Here is a 21368-nt window from a genome sequence, read left to right on the forward strand (position 1 = left end):
CAATTTCAGAGAGATCCATTCACTTAAATACAAGTTGTTGTCTGGAAACTAGAAAAATGCTTGTTTTGGCCCCTTATTCCTCCATGTTTGGGGCAATTACCCCCAAACTCAATCCCAGACTTCCCTTTGTAATATGGAACCTTGTGGTACAATGTCAGAGAGATCAATACACTCACACACAAGTTATTGTCCGGAAACTACAAAAATGCTTGTTTTTGGCCCCTTTTTGGCCCTTAATTCCTAAACTGTTGGCACCATAATCCCCAAAATCAATCCCAACCTTCTACTTGTGGTATTAAACATTGTGGTACAATTTCAGAGCAATCAAAATACTTATACACAAGTTATTATCCTGAAACTAGTAAAATGCTTGTTTTGGGCCCCTTTTGGGCCCCTAATTGCTAAACGGTTGGGACCAAAATCAATCCCAACCTTCCTTTTGTGGTATTGAACCTTCTTAAAAAATTTCATAGAGATCCATTTACTTAAACTAAAGTTATTGTCCGGAAACCAAATGTGCCTTCGGACGACGACGCAGACGACGACATCATACCATTATACGATCCCAAAATTTTTTTTGCGGTCGTATAAAAATTGCTAGGCAAAGCTACATGTAGGCCTTTTCATAAATTTACACCACAAATAAGTAGTAAAAAAATAATTATTTATATATAGACTCTTACACGTATCTTCTTCTCCACATGTACATTCTTTTTCTTTGCCTTTCTTGTGACAATCACAGAATGCTTCTCCTTTAGACTTTACATTGATCATTTCAAGATTAATGCTGTCTTCGTCTGAAGATATGGGACTATCAAGGTCACTTGTGGAGTATCTGAAAAAATATTTGTTGAAGAAATGTCAACCGCCTGTTAAGATTTTGTGAGTAAAGAAGATAAAATTTTCACTGCACTGCTGTGTTTAGGTGTACTAGTCTGTAATACTAGTAATGCACAAGTCAATGTTCTATTTATGTTCCAATCATACAGGTACAAATGTATGGCTGGTATACATTGTATATTCTTTTTGAAGATTTCAATAATCTTAAAAATTTGAAATGGGACATTTAATTTACCTAGAATGGTCTGATATCCAAAATCTAACAACATGGTTAGATTCAGCATATAAAATAAACTGCTTCGCTGAGTGCAGCTGGATACGCCAGCAGAGGTCCAACCCTGAACAATTGGGACAAAAATGGACACAATATTCAAGCTTGATACAGGTCTGAATTTGGATTGTAATTAAATATTTGACATATTATAGGTTTCTGAATAAATGTAGTCAAAGAACTTGAAATTGGTTATATGAATTGAATTTATATTCAATTAAAGATTTCTTGCTGTTGTGCAATACACTGTGCTGTTGTGCAATACTTAGTAAATCTGTTATCAGACTATAAACAAACAAAGTTCAATTTCTTCTCAATGTCATATTAGAAATTTATGAAAATCAATAGGGGGTTACATCAATAGCTATAAATAATTCACCAAAGTTTCATGAGAACTGCTGAAAGCATTTTTGAGTTATTGTCCAAAAACTGGAAAATCCCCCTTTTTTAATGAATAAAACCCAATAACTCAGAAATGTAAAATCTAAATTTTATAAAATTCTAAAGGGAGCTTACATCAACAGATATAAACAATTCACCAAAGTTTCATGAGAACTGCTGAAAGCATTTTTTAGTTATTGTCCGAAAACTGAAAACTGGAAAATCACCTTTTTTTTTTAATAAAACCCTGTAAATCGGAAACGTAAAATCTAAAATTTATAAAAATCGAAAGAGAGCTCATGTCAATAGATATAAACAATTCACCAAAATTTCTTGCAAGTTGGTGAAAGCATTCTTGAGTTATTGTCGGAAAACTGGAAAAAAAAACCATGAAACAATTCAATTGAGAAAACTAACGGCCCTGTATATTTGATAATATAAAAAAACCTTTTTTAATGAATAAAACCCCCAAAACTCAGAAACGGTAAATCTGAAATTTGTAAAAAACGAAAGGGAGCTCAAGTCAATAGATATAAACAATTCACCAAAGTTTCATGCATATTGGTTAAAGCTTTTTGGAGCTAATGTCCGACATGTTGACGACGGACGGACAGATGGACAGAGGGACGGACATACAGGCGGTCAACGGTATACCATAATACGTCCCGTAAACGGACGTATAAAAACACCAACAATTTAATTTTAGTTGAAATCAAACAAAGTTTCAATTTGGACCCTTCAAACCTTAATATGGACTAATTTGAAAACAGGTCCCAAAATAAAAAATCTAAACACAGAATAAAATTCAGCATATCATACAGCTGCAATAATTCAGTTTTTGAATGAAATCAAACAAACTTTCATTTTGGACTCTTTTGACCTCAATGTATGGAACCTTGTAGTACAATTTTAGAAGGATCCATACACTTAAACACAAGTTATTGTCTGGAATTTGGAAACCAGAAAAATGCTTGTTTTTGGCCCCTTTTTTGCCCCTAATTCCTGAACATTTAAGGCAATTACCCCCAAACTCAATCCCAGCCTTCCCTTTGTGATATGGAACCTTGTGGTACAATTTCAGAGAGATCCATACACTTACACACTTGTAAGTTATTGTCTGGAAACTACAAAAATGCTTGTTGTTGGCCCTAATTCCTAAACTGTCGGTACCATAACCCCCAAAATCAATCCCAACCTTCCTTTTGTGGTATTGAACCTTCTGGTAAAATTTCATAGAGATCCATTCACTTAAACTTAAGTTATTGTCCAGAAACCAAATGTATCTTCGGACGAGGACGAAGACAACAACGCTGACGATGACAAAGACATCATAGCATTAATTTTTGGCTGTCGTATAAAAATGTCAAAAATAGGGGTACAATAGTCAACATTGTGTTATAATCTTAATCACTATAAAAACAAACAAATATGTCAACATAGAAAAACAAAATCATGAAAATGGCATATAGACAAAGCACATAAGCAAAAACGGAACTCAAGAATACAAAAATTGCCCACAGCACAATAAAAATTGCCCTCTGAAGGCTTGTAAATGAGTAGTGTTTTGAAGCTAACAGACTAATGAGATTTTCATTGTCAATAAAATTAAATATTTAAGAATAATAATGACAAACAATAAGACGCTCATTTACAGCAATAAAGTCAAAAGAAATTTAAGAAAAGAACAATAGAAAGACTTTTTTACTTCTATAAGTAAAAGCATCTGAATGTCTACTACAGGATATTACTCTACTTTCGAAATAATTCACCTGTAAAAAACACTTGTTTTCATGTACATATTACCCCTAACTGTCTTTAGAGGACTTTCAAATTTGTGCACTTTCTCCTACATTTCCTATATTACAATGCTTGTGTTATTCCGTCACAGTAAGAACCGATTGTTCAATGAGTGGTTTACACCGATTGTAACTCATTCATAAATAAATTGCTTCGCCGAGCGCAGCTGGATACAACCGCAGAGGTCCAACCCTGAACAGTTTGGGCAAAAATGGACACAATATTCGCGCTTGATACAGGTCTGTATTTGGACAGGTTTCTGACACAGAATAACTGTCAAAGAACTTAGAATTGGTAATATGATTTGAATTTAAATTTTTTTGCTTTTGTGCAATACACTATGCTGTTATGAATTAACCCCCCCCCCCCCCCACCCCAACCCCCCAAAAAAAATTTATCCCCCATTTTTTTTGCTTTTGTGCAATACACTATGCTGTTGCGAATTGCTCCCCCCCTCTTCCCCTCTTCTTTTTCAAAAAAATTTATTCACTTAAACTAAAGTTATTGTGCGGAAACCAAATGTCTTCGGAAGCCAACAACATGATACTAAAATTTTTTTGCGGTCATATAAAAACAACTCAAGATTGGTGTAAAGTGTGGAATACTCTCGAAGCTACAAATGTACATTGTACAAAATGGGGTACAAGTCAAATCTGCACCTGGTCAATTCATCACCTATAGCATGTTTAGAAAAAGTCAAATTGGCACCTGGTAAATATGGCATCTAGTCAAATCATCACCAATTTAAAGTCATTTTGGCAACTAATTGTATTTTCACCTTTAACTATCATTTTTTGAAGTAAGGACAAGGCTTTGTACAGTACTATACAAATCCTTAAGCTTAGTGTTGGGAACATATTTTTTTTTCATTTTTTCAAAATGTAAAATTTCAGAGGTTGGAACATTTTGTACTAGCTGAAAACATAAGCACATATAATTAAGCCAGTGTGAAAACACAATAAAAATAATAAATTGCTTTGTTGTGTTAAGTTTTCTCAATATTATTAAAAATGTTTTGATTGGTTTTCAATTCAAAAACATAGGAACTTAATCCAATTTAAAAAAAATTAACCTATTTGTTATGTTTCAACCATTTTCAAGTAGTTTTTGATGTTTCATTATTACAATAAAATGCTTCGCTGGGGCGCAGCTTGATACGACCGCAGAGGTCGAACCCTGAACAGTTGGGGCAAGTATGGACACAACATTCAAGCTTGATACAGCTCTGAATTTGGATTGTTATTAAATATTTGACACAGCATAGGTTTCTGACACAGAAAGAATGTGGTCTAAGAACTTCAATTTTTTTAATTTACCTATTATGGTCCAATGTCCAAAATCAAAATACATGGTTAGATTCAGCATATCAAAGAACCCCATATATTCAATTTTTGTTAAAATCAAACAAAGTTTAATTTTGGACCCCAACTTGGACAAACTTGAAAACTGGGCCCATAATCAAAAATCTAAACACATGTTTAGATTCAGCATATCAAAGAACCACAAGAATTCAATTTTTGCTAAAATCAAACTAAGTTTAATTTTGGACCCTTTGGACCTTAATGTAGACCAATTTAAAAAACGGGACTTAAAATTAAAAATCTAAATACACGGTTAGATTTGGAATATCAAAGAACCCCAATAATTCAATTTTTGATGAAATCAAACAAAGTTTAATTTTGGACCCTTTTGACCTCAATATGAACCAATTTGATAGCGGGGCCCACAAATAAAAAATCTAAATTCATGGTTAGATTCAGCATATCAAAGAACCCCATATATTCAATTTTTGTTGAAATCAAAAAAAGTTTAATTTTGGACCCCAACTTGGACCAACTTAAAAACTGGGCCCATAATCAAAAATCTAAACACATGTTTAGATTCAGCATATCAAAGAACCCCATATTTTCAATTTTTGTTAAAATCAAACAAAGTTTAATTTTGGACCCCAACTTGGACAAACTTGAAAACTGGGCCCATAATCAAAAATCTAAACACATGTTTAGATTCAGCATATCAAAGAACCACAAGAATTCAATTTTTGCTAAAATCAAACTAAGTTTAATTTTGGACCCTTTGGACCTTAATGTAGACCAATTTAAAAAACGGGACTTAAAATTAAAAATCTAAATACACGGTTAGATTTGGAATATCAAAGAACCCCAATAATTCAATTTTTGATGAAATCAAACAAAGTTTAATTTTGGACCCTTTTGACCTCAATATGAACCAATTTGATAGCGGGGCCCACAAATAAAAAATCTAAATTCATGGTTAGATTCAGCATATCAAAGAACCCCATATATTCAATTTTTGTTGAAATCAAAAAAAGTTTAATTTTGGACCCCAACTTGGACCAACTTAAAAACTGGGCCCATAATCAAAAATCTTAACACATGTTTAGATTCAGCATATCAAAGAACCCCAAGAATTCAATTTTTGTTAAAATCAAACTAAGTTTAATTTTGGACCCTTTGGAACTCAATGAAGACCAATTTAAAAAACGGGACCCAAATTAAAAATCTAAAAACACGGTAAGATTTGGCATATCAAAGAACCCCAATAATTCAATTTTCGATGAAATCAAACAAAGTTTAATTTTGGACCCTTTTGACCTCAATATGAACCAATTTGATAGCAGGGCCTACAAATAAAAAATCTAAATACATGGTTAGATTCAGCATATCAAAGAACCACATATATTCAATTTTTGTTGAAATCAAACAAAGTTTAATTTTGGACCCCAATTTGGACCAACTTGAAAACTGGGCCCATAATCAAAAATCTAAATACATGTTTAGATTCAGCATATCAAAGAACCCCATATATTCAATTTTTGTTGAAATCAAACAAAGTTTAAATACTGGACCCTATCTTGGACCAACTTGAAAACTGGGCCCATAATAAAAAATCTAAACACATGTTTAGATTCAGCAAATCAAAGAACCCCAAGAATTCAATTTTTGTCAAAATCTAACTAAGTTTAATTTTGGACCCTTTGGACCTCAATGTAGACCAATTTAAAAAACAGGACCCAAAATTAAAAACCTAAATACACGGTTAGATTTGGAATATCAAAGAACCCCAATAATTCAATTTTTGATGAAATCAAACAAAGTTTAATTTTGGACCCTTTTGACCTCAATATGAACCAATTAGATAACGGGGTCCACAAATAAAAAATCTAAATACATGGTTAGATTCAGCATATCAAAGAACCCCATATATTCAATTTTTGTTGAAATCAAACAAAGTTTAATTTTGGACCCCAATTTGGACCAACTTGAAAACTGGGCCAAAAATCAAAAATCTAAATACATGTTTAGATTCAGCATATCAAAGAACCTCATATATTCAATTTTTGCTAAAATCAAACAAAGTTTAATTTTGGACCCTTTGGACATTAATGTAGACCAATTTGAAAACTGGACCCAAAATTAAAAATCTAAATACACTGTTAGATTCGGCATAACAAATAAATAAATGTGATCAAAGATTTTACAAATCTAATGCGCCATACTGTGCAATTAAAGATTACTTCTTGAAATTTTTCAATATTTGAAATTTGAAAAAAAAATAATATTTGAAGAATAATTCTTTTTAATTTCTGAAATCTGAAATGAGAAAAAATTGGCCCCCCACAATTTCTTTTTATCCCCCCCCCCCCTTTTTCCCCCAAAAAAATTCTTTCCCTCAAGATATGGTCATAATCTCAATTCAAATTTCCAATGGAGTTGGCAACCATAATTACCCATTTAAATTTACCATAGTGCTAACTTAATCTATTTTATAATAGAATTAATAAAAATATAGTGTCAAATCTTTCATATGGATTTTTTTGTAAAAAAAAAAGATGAAAACATTTGCAGATATTTTTACTGGTCTTCCTTTATAAATATGCATTTCTTTAAACATAATTTAAAAGCAGTGTAAGGGAAGTAACCAAATCGTTGTATTTGGATTACCTCCCTTACACTGTTTTAGATTATCTTTATTGTTCATTAACCATTACTTTATACATAATTTAAAAGCAGTGTAAGGGAGATAATTTCAATGATGTATTTGATTTATCTCCCTTACACTGCTTTAAATTATGTTTTGTACTAAAGTATTTGTCCATTAACCAGGACAACCTTGTTTTTCCCCCTTTTTTGCCCCTAATTCCTAAACGGTTTGAGCCATAACCCCCAAAGCAAATCCTAACCATCCCTTTGTGGTATGGAAACTTGTAGTATAATTTCAGAGAGATCCATACACCGTTCCACAGTTATTGTCTGGAAACTAGAAAATGCTCATTTTTGGCCCCCTTTTGGCCCCTTATTCCTTAACTGTTGGTACCATAACCCCCAAAATCAATCCCAACCTTCCTTTTGTGGTATTTAACCTTATGGTCAAATTTCAAAAAGATCCATTCACTTAAACTAAAGTTAGAGTGCGAAAACCAATATGTATTCGGACGACGACGCCGGACGACGACGACGCCAACGTCATACCAATATACGACCACAAAATTTTTTTGCGGTTGTATAAAAAACTAAACAAAACCAAGAAGCCATGATCCAAGCTGTTGTGTTATCCACATATGAGGATAAAAACAAATCTAATCATTATAATTTGAATACCAGTAGTTTTCTTCTGCATTTCCTGTCTACTTGGATAAAATGAATATCGCTGGCACCATTTTTTTTGTTTGTTTACTATCAATGTTCAGTATACTATACTTATATGGTTCATGTATGTCATATTTGTTTTTCTTAAATTGCTTTGTTATAAATTTGGCCATTAGTTTTCTCATTTGAATTGTTTCATATTTTTTATGTCAGGGCCTTTTATAGCCGACTATACGGTATGAGTTTTTCTCATTGTTGAGGGCCGTACTGTTGCCTATAATTGCTTACATCCACTTCATTTGAACTTTGGTGGACAGTTGTTTCATTGGCAATCATACCTCATATCATCTCCTTATCTTTATATACAATTTACTGACATGGATAGTATACTGCACATTGCTAATATAAGTAAAAATAAAAATCTTGGTGTCAAGGTAAATCATCTTACAAATAGATAGGAAATACAAACTTACTTACTGGCATCATTTTAACCATAGGTGCTAAAATAACTACCCGGATGCAGAATTTACCAAGTCCCGATTTGACAAGGTGCCAAATTGACTATAGCGGGTGCCAAAGTGACTAGAATTCACAAATTGTGTGTAGGCAGAACACTTAGTTATGATCAGTCAGGGGACTTATTGAAATAAGTGATTTTTAAATCACTTATTTAAGTAGCAAATTCGAAGTTTTGTCACAAATTATGATTTTGTAGTTTTACCAAAATTTTAAACACATAGGTTTAGATAATATCTTTTCATTAGTAAAATTGAAAAAAATGAACTTTTTGCTTCTTTTAAGCAGCAAGGTTTATTCCTTTGATGCAATCATTTAGCTGCCAATTCTATTTTAGTTGAAAAAATGCTATAAAAATGGCTTTACATAATGAACTGATACTTTCTTAACTAATTTTTCCCAGCAGTGGGAGTATTTTTCCTGTAAAATTCAAGGTTTCATCTTATAGATTATGTAATAAAATTCTACTGTTCGCGATCAAAATTTCACTGTTCGGGGGTGTTGAAATTAGTGGGGGTTATTAAAATAATGATACTTAAAGAAGTTATTTTTTGGAAGGAAATTGAGGTATGATACGTAAACAAGTGATTTTTATGTCATTATCCTTAAGATTTAGTACAAGGTCATCCTATCAACACAGATGTTGGTTCTGATAATTTTAGCAACATAATTAGTCCCTGGATCATTAGTATTCTAAATTTAAAGCTACAATAAAATTAAATCACTTAGTCTAGTGATTAATTTGTACTACTTAAATAGGTGATTATTAAAGAAAGACAACTCTTACTTCCAACCTTTATGGACATAATGTTACTTGAATCAGTGATTTAGAAAATCACTCATTTAAGTAAGTCCCCTGACTGATGATGGTTAAAGGCTTAATAGAGCTTATGTTTAAATACTATAACAACAATAAAGCTAATTCATTTATTTATTACTCTTTATTACTCAACAGTGGCTTTAAGTACATGTACTGTAACCAGATAAATTACATACATGTCTTGGCTGTAACTTTGATCCTGATTGGTACAATGAAAAGTTTGGGCAGAAAATCATGCGCTCTTGTTCAACATTATAAAATAAAATAAAAATGCTGACGACAAATTATTACGGTAATTATCAACTTTACAAATGATAATGAAGCCATAGAAGGTAAAAAATCAACAGCTGTGGAAAATAAATGGAAATAAATGTAAAATGATGTTTTACTGTATTGTTAGTGAATCAGACTGGATAGGGGAATTACTCTGCTGTTTCTCATCAACATTTGAATCCATTTTCAAAGAATTCGATCGCCATTTTCACAATTTTTTGTTAAAATCATCCTCTTCACTTTGTCCACTGTTTACATGTAAAAAATATCGTTGTAATTTATAATTTTCAAGATTTCGCTTGATTTCCCTCTAATCAAAACGTTCAGCTGACAACGATTTGTTTACATCCGCTTTCACTTTCTAAAGCATGTGATACTGTGTTTTTAAAATAAGGTTTGTTATTTATGAAGGCATAACTTAACTTGCATCACCTCAGTGCCTGCTATCATAATGTAATAAATCTACACATTATATATATATTTGTGCATGTATATATTATACTTTAACATGTTTAAGGTTCATTAGAGTAAAAACATGATACGGGATCATACCTACATTTGTATATTGTAGCTGTTCAAGAGAGACGACATACCTGTTCAAGTGGAAAAGTTTTAAGGCATGGCAGGAACTAGATAAACAACTTTTAAATGCATTTATTTTTCAGAAATTTAAAACATACCTTGAATTTTAGATTCCTTTTTTTTTCTCCATCAGAATTTGAAGGTGCCAAAATAAACATACACCTGAATTTCATGTGACAAGATCCACTGTTTAAATCACCTTTTTTGTATGGTATGGTGTTTAATCCCTATGGGCTTTATTACAATATCATAAGGACCTAAGTGCTACGGTCCCACAGCTTTTATGCAGTTATCTATATTGTCCATGTCAATCAAAACGTAACGGAGGGGAGGAAAGACAAAGACGGATGGACATAGCCATGCTATGGCACGACAATATATCCTGTGATAAATTCCATTAACCAAATAATACGATATCTATTTACAAGTTTATTTACAAATGTACATTACTTCAGACTTATTGACAAAGTTAGCTTACAAAGTTTAAACATGCATGTATAAACTTTAAATACAAGTTCTCCAGAACCTTTACCATGTTTACTGATTCAAGACTTTAAGGAAAAATCATATCCTTATACAGTATCACAGCTGATACACAATCTGCCAATATCTTGACCAACTGACCTTTATCAGAAAGTTTAATTACTTTCAATCTAGACAAAACAAATAGGTATAACTAAATGTTTTTACCCTACACCCCAACATGCCCAAGACATCCTTACTTGTCTTAATTACATCTGACAGTTCAACTTAAACTGCAGATAATAAAACTAGCCATTTGTCAAATAAGCCTTGTGTTATTAATTTTCTCTGTACACAAATAAACAGTTATATAAAGCCAAGTTAACCAGAGGTTAATATTTACAAAACATTAAAATATTATACAACTCTCTTATTTAATGACTGAGGAGAACATCTTAACTCTTTTCCAAACTTATTCTATTTTGGCATCTTCTGCAGGAACAAAAAAAAATTCAATTCATTGAAGCTATTTTATGTGTGATCTTTGAAATGAGGTGAACTTTCAGTGGTGTATTCATAACACTTGTAAGGCTGTAAGCACTTGGCAGTCAGTGGTGAAAAGTTCATTGTAGCTATATTAAATATACTGTGTATCATCTTTGAATTGGAGGTGAACTTTCAGTGGTATATGCATTCTGTTTGTAAGCAGTTAAATTGATTTCAACATGTTCAATACTTATAAAATACTTGAATGTTCTGTCCATTTTTATATTTCAGCATATATCTAGAATAGCAAAATGGGGAAGTGGAATCAGTTTACATTGTTACTGTGGAAGAACTTCTTAATACAGAAACGGAAGATCATTTTGACATTATTTGAAATTGGTTTACCAACATTTTTTGGACTCATTCTCTTGCTGATAAGATTCAGAGTAAAGACGGAAGCAATTTTACATGGTGTTAATTGGAGTGATTGTTCTGAATTTAAGGTTTTACCATTTACCCCTAAAATTCCAAGACAGCTGGCATACACACCAATGGATAATGTGACCAATCAGATTATGAACAGAACAAAGTATATGTTGTCACTTTTAGATGGTAAGTGGATTGTAACTAGTATAATATTTATACAGTTATTATAAAGATCATGAGGAGATGACATATGATAGCCATTGTGACAATTATCAACCAAAGACCAAAGGATAAGGATATTATCAATGGAACAGCCGATATTCTGACACCCCATTCGTCCCAACACCCCAATAGTCTGACACCTCATTGGGCCGACTCCCCATTTCAGAGGGGCAAACTTTTCTACAGTCTTATAGGCTAGGAATTAGGTGTTGTTCATTAAACATCGTACATCACATACTGTACCTGTTTGAAATTAGTTTCATGTAATTAACACTGTTTTCGATCACACAAGAAAACTAAAAGTAATTTCAATGTACATTCCATATTTTTCAAAAATCACGATAAAATGTGACTTTCTATTTATTTTTCATTATCTAACACAGAAACAGTAATAATGAATTCCTGAATAATGATTTAAGCAATATTTTGCAATATTTTATTGCTCAAAATGAAACCACAATCTAACAGGTTTTATTCAACATCGAAACAGAAAATCTAACAAATGAAAAAATTTAAGACAGTGCCGGAAAAACTGGTCATAAAAAATGATCTCCCTTCCAAATAGAAACTATGGGTCTATAAAATTTGGGTATTCTTTTACAATCGGCTATGTACTACTTCAAAAATGCTATATTGAAATTGCAAGAACAAATCAACGACAGAATTTTTTCTATATGCATTTGTATTGGCAAGAAATTCGTCTACAGCTTTTTATTACCAATATTTGCAGGATAACTTAAAAATTATATTGCATTCAGTCTTCATTTTAGGCACTTCCTTAAAGATAAAAATAAGAAGATATGGTATGATTGCCAATGAGACAACTCTCCACAAGAGACCAAATGACACAGAAATTAACAACTATAGGTCACCGCGTGGCCTTCAAGGCCTATAAATTAAGGATTACTTTTTAATAAAAACGTATGAATATATCTCTTTCCATTTGAAAGTTGTGTTATTTTTTCAGAAAAGTATTAAAAAAAGAAAGATACAAATTTCAAATTGAATATCTCGAAAAGTAAGTCATGCTGGTATATTTTTCTTTGCACATTTCAACAGTGCATAAGACATGTGTCAATATGTCAAGGAAAAATTAACAAGACATCTTTTCCATATCATATGTTCTTAAGTAAGCAACAATCAATATTTTACAAGTTATCCATAAGCAAGATATTGACTACACATTTACAACTGTCATACAAGTGGCATGTTTAGCTAGCTCTAAAACCAGGTTTAAGCCACCATTTTCTTCGGGAAAATGCCTGTACCAAGTCAGGTGTATGGCTGTTGTTTTTCACTTGTTCTGTTTATTGATAGGGTTTGATTTTGTCAGTTTTTATGGACTGCCCCTTTTCATGCTTTTTGAATTGGCCATGGAGTTCAGTATTTTTGTTATACTTTTTTAGTTCACAATAAATGTTCTGGTAAATAATAAATTATTTTAATGTGATATCTTCATGAAAGAATAATGTTTGTTGTTAGATGTTAAGCCGCCAACAATGCCAACAAATAATCAATCCATATTTTTCTTAACAGTATGTACAAAATATTTTTGAATGAAATAATTATTTACAAAATGTACCTAAATGCCTATCCAGACAAAGACCTGGTTTAAGTTCTTGGAGGGAATCAGTTAGAATAAAAAATTAAAATGTTCTAAACTTCTTTGAAAAAATGTCTCATTGGTAATCATACCACATCTCCTTATTTTATATTCAATGGGGTTATTTTATGAATTCAGAAGTCCAAAGTCACATGAAAAATAGGAAAATAGGTAGAAATGAGAATATAAGGGCAAGGTTTTTCAGTTTCCCCACTTTTAAGAAAGCATAATTTTATATAAATGAAATAATAATTTGGTACATGTTAAGTCTTTTTTTTTGTACTCTTGAATCTTTTCTGTGTCCAAGAGGGTGCTGTGGGCTGTAAAAGAGCTATTTTCAAGGCTAGGGTTTTGCCTGTACTGTTACATGTATTTCAAACGGTCGTGTTTTAAGTACCTGTCTCAACTAATACATTTCTACTGAAGCCAATTACCTACTTAATCAGTCGTAACTAATCCCTACTAATAAAATTATGATTGCTATCTGTTTTATTACTTTGTTTACCTTGAATTTAAAAGTTCAAATACTGAATTTAAATGTTCCACTTTTTTATGACTCTAGTCACCTTACAATAAACAATTAAAGTAGCGTTGGTTATTTGTTAAATTTTTACATTTCATTAAACAGTAATTACAAAGCTTTCGGAGTTTTTGTGTGTGAAATAATAAAAAAAAAAAAACCCTTGTAAGATTGACGAATTATTTTTTTTTGTAGAACCTCATTAAATCTATTGTTCGCATCATATTTTAAACAAAACTAAATTCTAAATTATTGACAACATCAATTGAGAATAATTTAGTATTTTAATTCGCTGTAAATGTATGGTCCTACATTAAAATTAAATTAATATTTATTATTTGTGTGCATATTTTTTAAATGGAACTTAACTTTGCAAGTCCAAAGAACTGTTGAATATTTTAAGGATGCACTTACTTGAAATTAAAAAAATAAGGAATTTTAAATTAATAACTGAAGTCAAAAGATTATAACTTGAGGAACAAAATAAGTTAAAAATGTGGATATTTTACGGAGCTCCTTTCCGAGATATTTGAGTTTAAAAAAAATGCGAGAAAAGGCTGACTCTGTGTTTTTACCTTATTTGCATTGCTATTATTTGGGTCTCAAATCGAAAGAAAATAAATAAAAAATCTGCTTTAATTCTGGTAACTGACCTTTTATGAGCTATTGAAGTCTTTTATGAAAAGAAAAAAATGGTTTTAAGGGGCAAAATATTTTACCCTGTATCGTAGGAAAAATACACAGGAGTCCGAACATCTGACACAATTTCCAAAACCTCACCCAAACTGAAACTAGCCATTTCGTTATAAAAAAAATCATATGCATCATTTTTATGCCCCCGCCGTAGTGGTGGGGGCATTAAGTTTTACCCTTGTCCGTCTGTAAGTACGAACGTACGTACGTACGTACGTACGTCCGTCCGTACATACGTCCGTCCGTACGTCCCAAAATTGGTTTCCATTCTCTAACTTGAGTTTGCCTCAACCAAATGTTATGAAACTTATACATAATGCTTATTACCACAAAACACAGATCAAGTTTGAATTTTGGTGGCATGACTGTAACCGTTCTAGAGTTATGCCCCTTTATAAATGGAATAATTGCAAAATTTTTAGTTTCCTTTCTCTAACTTAAGTTTGCCTCAACCAAATGTTATGAAACTTATACACAGTGCTTATTACCACAAAACACAGATCAAGTTTGAATTTTGGTGGCGTCATTTTAACCGTTCTAGAGTTATGCCCCTTTATAAATGGAAAAATTGCAAAATTTTTAGTTTCCGTTCTCTAACTTAAGTTTGCCTCAACCAAATGTTATGAAACTTATACACAATGCTTATTACCACAAAACACAGATCAAGTTTGAATTTTGGTGGCGTCACTGTAACCGTTCTAGAGTTATGCCCCTTTATAAATGGAATAATTGGAAATTTTTTAGCTTCCGTTCTCTAACTTAAGTTTGCCTCAACCAAATATTATGAAACTTATACACAGTGCTTATTACCACAAAACACAGATCAAGTTTGAATTTTGGTGGAGTCACTTTAACCGTTCTAGAGTTAAGCCCCTTTATAAATGGAAAAATTGCAAAGTTTTTAGTTTCCGTTCTCTAACTTAAGTTTGCCTCAACCAAATGTTATGAAACTTATACACAGTGCTTATTACCACAAAACACAGATCAAGTTTGAATTTTGGTGGCGTCACTGTAACCGTTCTAGAGTTATGCCCCTTTATAAATGGAATAATTGGAAAATTTTTAGTTTCCGTTCTCTAACTTAAGTTTGCCTCAACCAAATGTTATGAAACTTATACACAGTGCTTATTACCACAAAACACAGATCAAGTCTGAATTTTGGTGGCGTCACTTTAACTGTTCTAGAGTTATGCCCCTTTATAAATGGAAAAATTGCAAAATTTTTAGTTTCCGTTCTCTAACTTAAGTTTGCCTCAACCAAATGTTATGAAACTTATACACAATGCTTATTACCACAAAACACAGATCAAGTTTGAATTTTGGTGGAGTCACTTTAACTGTTCTAGAGTTATACCTCTTTATAAATGGAAGAATTGCAAAATTTTTATTTTCTTGTAAATATCAAGTAATTTATATTAAAATTGGAGTTATCTTCCTTTGTCCATGATTATAGTTGAATCAACTACAATCAATGCTTTATACAATGCAATGTTTAATTTTGACTTCCACTGATAAAACACAGATCAAGTTGAATTTGGGTAGTGTCACTCTAACCATTATTGAGGTATGCCCTTTATAAATCGAAAGATTGCAAAATTTTTAGTTTCCATTCTGTTACTTTAGTTTGCCCCAACCAAACATTATGAAACCTATACACAATATTCATTACCACAAAACTAAGATCAAGTACAAATTTTTTGTTTCCGTTTTCTAACTTTAGTTTGCCTCAACCAACTGTTATGAAAGTTATACACAATGCTTATTACTACATAATACAGATTAAGTACGAAATAAGGTGGCGACACTTTTACCATTCTTGAGTTATGTCCCTTTATAAACATAAAAATTGCTGAATTTTTTAGTTTGTTTCAACTTAATGTTATAAAACTTATACACAACCGTTCTAGAGTTATGCATGTTTACAAATAGAAAATTTGCTGAATTTTTAGTTTCTTTTCTCTACTTAAGTTAGCCTAAACCAAATGTTATGAGACTTACACACAATGCTTATTACCACAAAACTAAGATCAAGTTCAAATTTGGGTAGCGTCACTTTTACCGTTCTTCAGTTATGTCCCTTTATAACTATATGATATGCAAGCGGGGGCATCATCTGTGTCCACATGTGGACACTATCCACATTTATTTTTAATTTGATGTTTCATATGAATTTAATAAGTTTACCAAAATTGACCATCTTGTTCTACAACTTCCGGATATACATGATATAATGCATGCATTAATGTAGATGCATGTAAGGCATTCAGATTATTTAATTTTGCACCTGTGGTATAGTCAGTAGATAAGTACATTGTATCAAGACTGAAAGCTTTAAAGAGGTTAGCTTATCAAAACATGAAATTGAAATTATTTACAGTATGACATACGCATCTTATGCATTAACATGCAAGTCGTTTGATTTTACGTTATTTTCTCTGTTATTTGTTTAATCTGCAATTAACTAAACTGAAGACTGGTCATAATTAACGGAAGTCGGAACAAAGGCAAACATTCTAGTAGAAAAAAAAAAACAACTCCCATTTCTCCCCCCAAAACAACCAACAATAAAAAACTGAAATAATCAAATGCAGACATAAAAAAGGTGAGCAATTTAAATGAAAATGCTTTTTCGAAATAATTAGCTTTTAATTATTATCATCATCACCAACATCAGAAGTCCTTTTAAATGGCTTGCTAATAATATCATTTTAGTTGCACACGCTTTTTATGATAGTGACTCTGTCCAAGCGTGAAATACTAATTTCATTAAATTGGTCCAAGGACACAGTTATCGTCCTTTGGTTTTCGTTGTCTACAAATATAGTCTCTAGTGTGAACAGTGTATAACTTGCATTTTTTTTTTAAACACTTTCCCAATTTATTTCTTGATATTTTATGCATGAAATATTAAGTAAGGGGATGAAATTACATGTTAAAAAAATTTGGGTGCTGAATCTTTATGTTAAGTAGTGATTTGGTCCAGTTAAAAAAGGTCAAAAATTAGAATGTCTGAAGCTGTCAAACTGAATTTTAGCCCCCCTTAACACAGAACTGTCAATATTTTGAGTTAGAGCTGGTAGAAGTTTCTATAATTTTGATATTATTTGTATCAATAGTAGTACACTACACTGTAAAAATCTTTTTGAGATAGAGCAGGTGCGATTTTTTTAATTTGAATTTATTGTCTAAAAGAAATGCACTACGAAATAACTGTGTTCTCGGGCCTAAGAGATGAATTCCGTAAATGTAGATTCTGTACTTTGGCAACTTTCCTGAATGGTTTGCTGGTTTCAATTTGTCAAACTCAATAAAAGTAAAGGATTTACATCTTTGTTTGACAGAAATTCTGTTAAAATGTCCCATTTTGGCATTATACGGCTAAAATAAGCATTTTAAAGCAGTTTCCATTTTATGCATAAGAGCCATGCTGACTTTCTATCTGACAGCTTTTTATGTTCCTGATATTTGTGTTTCTATGCTTAAATCAAATTTAATTAACCATTTGTGAACTCGAAATCTAGAAAAAAGTAGATTATCACAGAAAAAATGTGCAGAATATTTGTATTTATGTCCCTGGTTAAACGGCCTGTTTGATGTATGTGAAATGTGAAGAGCTTTGTACATAAAATCTGTAGTCCATCACAAATATTTCACTAAATCTGTAAAAAAAGCACTTTACAATGATCAGTTCACCCTATTCATTTCATATGCTACCATAATTTTCTTCTTTAGGATAGTAAGTGGTTCAAATATATACCAAATGAGACTAAAACTACATGCAAGTTTTCCATTGAAAAGTGAAAAACTGGTCATCAGACCATACTGTCTGCCAAAAAAATTTAAATTCAAGAGTCCTTTTGCAATTAGACTTCTTGTATCATGACATCTTAGCATAGAAATGAGCAAAAAGTAACAAATTTCAATTTCTTATAGCCTCTGTGTGCATTTTTATATGTAAATATGGGCTACGGCCTAAATCGTCTCTAAATAATTCTCAGTCTTACATGGCCTTAGACCATTTTATACTCATGTGGTATGCTTTTTGTAACTTTTCTTTACATTTAAAGTACATTTAATATATATGGAAGAATAATGTATGGTTAAAAAACTTCAAAAACTTCAAATTGGTTGAAAAAAATGCATGTTTATGTAAGGCTTCCCTTAATTCGAAAATCTCTATTTTCAGGCACAGGCTCATATAAATTTGACTTTTGAATAACTGTAATAAATCTGATAAATCAAATGAGTTTTCCGTTGCTTTTAATACTTATTATATTAAATTCAAGAGTATTTAAAAAGCAAATTTTTGCAGTATTTAAATTTCCACGCTGCCAATGTCCACGGCCGTCCACGCTACGGAGTGGGCGAAACGCCCACGGTGGGCATCGGGCGTGGGCAAATGCGTGGACGCCCGTGATGGGCATGTGGAAAAAGCAAAATCCACGTGGCCTGTTGTGTAAGTCAATTAATCTTGAGATTGATAAGCTATTATTTGTAAAGCCAAAAGAACAGAACACAGGCAACAAAGAATATGGATGACATTCACAATGTACAAAAAAAGAGTTTGATATTTGATGAATATGCAATAATAAATCTAAATCCATGGTGTTAGAGTACATTCTCAGTCATTCATACACAAATTGATAGATTTTTATTTGCGTAATAGCCACTGGCACAGTCGAGTGTTAAATATTTCATAAACAATCACAAGAAGTCAATTCTGACAGCAAATGTCCCCTGTTTTAATCGAGTTTCAACCTTCAGAAAATATTCATTTAGAACAAGTTATTAAATCAATTGTACAATTTTGCTATGCTTTTTAACTCATCAGTTTTCAATTATAACCAATTAACAATTTGACAACTTTCAGTTTTTAGTTTTCAAAGTTTACAATCTGTCAGTTCATATATTCAGTGTTGATGATTGGAAATCAATGTGCTTGGATATAACTAAGTTTTTTTTATGCCCCACCTAGGGGCATTATGTTTTTTGGTCTGTACGTCTGTTGGTTCGTCCATCCGTCTGTCCTGCTTCAGGTTTAAGTTTTTCGTCAAGGTAGTTTTTGATGAAGTTGAAGTCCAATCAACTTGAAACTTGGAACACATGTTTCCTATGATATGATCTTTCTAATTTTAATGCCAAATTAGAGTTTTGACCCCAATTTCACAGTCCACTGAACATAGAAAATGATAGTGTGAGTTGGGCATCTGTGTACTTTGGACACATTCTAGTTCATGGTAAAATGACACTTGTTGAGTTTGGACCATTTAAGAGACTATAATGCATGAACTTTCTCCTTTACAACGAGAGACTGCAAATCATAGGACTGATATTCAAATCTCCTATTTAACATGTTTAAAGGAGTGCTTTTTATCCAATAGGCCCTATTGTATTAATAAACCAAACTATTGTCAGCTGCTTGATTATATGTAATGGGTGATTGTATTTATTATAACCAAATGGATAGTATGGCATAATCTGTTTCTTTAGTATAATCAGAAGAACAAGGAGTTCAAACATAATGTCAAAACTTGATCTTATAACAAAGTAAATTTTCAACTGCAACAGTGAGTTTTCTATGTCAAACAATATGTTGGGGTGTCAGATTAGTGGGGTGACAAACAAATAGGGTGTAGGACCAATTGGGTGTTACAATAGCAGGGGACCCCGTTTACAACTACTGGTACAGGTCACTGTACAGTTTTTAATAATGAGCAAAATCCATAACATGGAGTATAAAGTATTCAAAAGTCAGTACTAGTCAATTAATTTTTCAGGAGTTATGTTCTTGAGATATATTCTATAGAAAAATTGGTGGAGGATGTATCAACAGTTGTTTTCTACTTGTGATAGATCAATGATATTTGGATAAAGTCATTACTATCATGATCAGTACATATCAGTTTGACAACTATTTCATGGCCCTCCCCCTAGGTCATGGTCCAGCGACATTCAATTGATAAGCAAAGTTGCTGTCCATCAGATTGTCTTTTTTCAAAATTTCTGCTGACAGGCAAGACATATCTCTGTGTCAACAGTTTATTTGTTATATTTTTGTTTGTTTGATTACTTTGTAATTCTTTATTTGTTATATTTCAATGTATGTCATGAGGGACTCACGGAATATTAATTTTATAGCTAATATATGTTACTCTCTTTAAAGAAAGATTTATTATTATCATTAGCTCACCTGGCCCAAAGGGCCAAGTGAGCTTTTCTCATCACTTGGCGTCCGTCGTCCGTCTTCGTCGTCCGTCGTCGTTAACTTTTACAAAAATCTTCTCCTCTGAAACTACTTGGCCAAATTAAACCAAACTTGGCCACAATCATCATTGGGGTATCTAGTTTAAAAAATGTGTCCGGTGACCCGGCCAACCAACCAAGATGGCCACCATGGCTAAAAATAGAATATAGGGGTAAAATGTAGATTTTGGCTTATATCTCTGAAACCAAAACATTTAGAGCAAATCTGACATGGGGTAAAATTGTTTATCAGGTCATGATCTATCTGCCCTGAAATTTTCAGATGAATCTGACAACCCATTGTTGGGTTGCTGCCCCTGAATTGGTAATTTTAAGGAAATTTTGCCGTTTTTGGTTATTATCTTGAATATTATTATAGATAGAGATAAACTGTAAACAGCAATAATGTACAGCAAAGTAAGGTCTACAAATAAGTCAACTTGACCAAAATTGTCAACTTGACCAAAATTGTCAATTGACCCCTTAAGGAGTTAATGTCCTTTCTAGTCAATTTTTTATAATTTTCATAAATTTTGTAAATTTTTGTAAATTTTTACAAAATATTTTCCACTGTAACTACTGGGCCAAGTTCATTATAGATAGAGATAATTGTAAGCAGCAAG

The 21368-nt window shown here is 32.0% G+C and overlaps 2 protein-coding genes and 2 long non-coding RNA genes across 7 annotated transcripts in view; 2 read left to right on the plus strand and 2 right to left on the minus strand.

Annotated features, from left to right (window-relative positions):
* LOC127709772 (uncharacterized) overlaps positions 1 to 4740 on the plus strand; it is a 30733-nt gene extending 25993 nt beyond the window's left edge. The window contains exon 2 of the long non-coding RNA XR_007985755.1: positions 4458 to 4740. This is a non-coding gene — a long non-coding RNA (uncharacterized LOC127709772). The remainder of the gene's footprint in view (positions 1 to 4457) is intronic.
* Positions 1 to 9806, minus strand: part of LOC127709727 (SPRY domain-containing SOCS box protein 3-like) — a 28885-nt gene extending 19079 nt beyond the window's left edge. The window contains exons 1-2 of the mRNA XM_052215393.1: positions 9625 to 9806; positions 684 to 835 (exon numbers count right to left, since the gene is read on the minus strand). Coding sequence (XP_052071353.1) covers positions 684 to 835; positions 9625 to 9692 — 220 coding nt within the window. The 5' untranslated portion in view covers positions 9693 to 9806. The remainder of the gene's footprint in view (positions 1 to 683; positions 836 to 9624) is intronic.
* Positions 1 to 21368, minus strand: part of LOC127709751 (uncharacterized) — a 133978-nt gene that overhangs the window by 28061 nt on the left and 84549 nt on the right. The window lies entirely within an intron of this gene.
* Positions 9852 to 21368, plus strand: part of LOC127709695 (phospholipid-transporting ATPase ABCA3-like) — a 78811-nt gene continuing 67294 nt past the window's right edge. For 2 of the 4 annotated variants that reach the window (XM_052215326.1, XM_052215328.1), the window contains exon 1: positions 20695 to 20998. Coding sequence is in view for 2 of the 4 variants with exons in the window: in XM_052215325.1 (XP_052071285.1) it covers positions 11350 to 11650 (301 nt within the window). In the remaining 2 variants the exon portion in view is untranslated. Of the gene's footprint in view, positions 9903 to 11329; positions 11651 to 20694; positions 20999 to 21368 lie in introns of those variants that run through there. The other 2 variants (XM_052215325.1, XM_052215324.1) reach the window with 2 other exon arrangements.

The sequence above is a fragment of the Mytilus californianus genome, unplaced genomic scaffold, assembly GCF_021869535.1.
Source record: "Mytilus californianus isolate M0D057914Y unplaced genomic scaffold, xbMytCali1.0.p SCAF_7, whole genome shotgun sequence".
Classification (NCBI taxonomy): domain Eukaryota; kingdom Metazoa; phylum Mollusca; class Bivalvia; order Mytilida; family Mytilidae; genus Mytilus; species Mytilus californianus.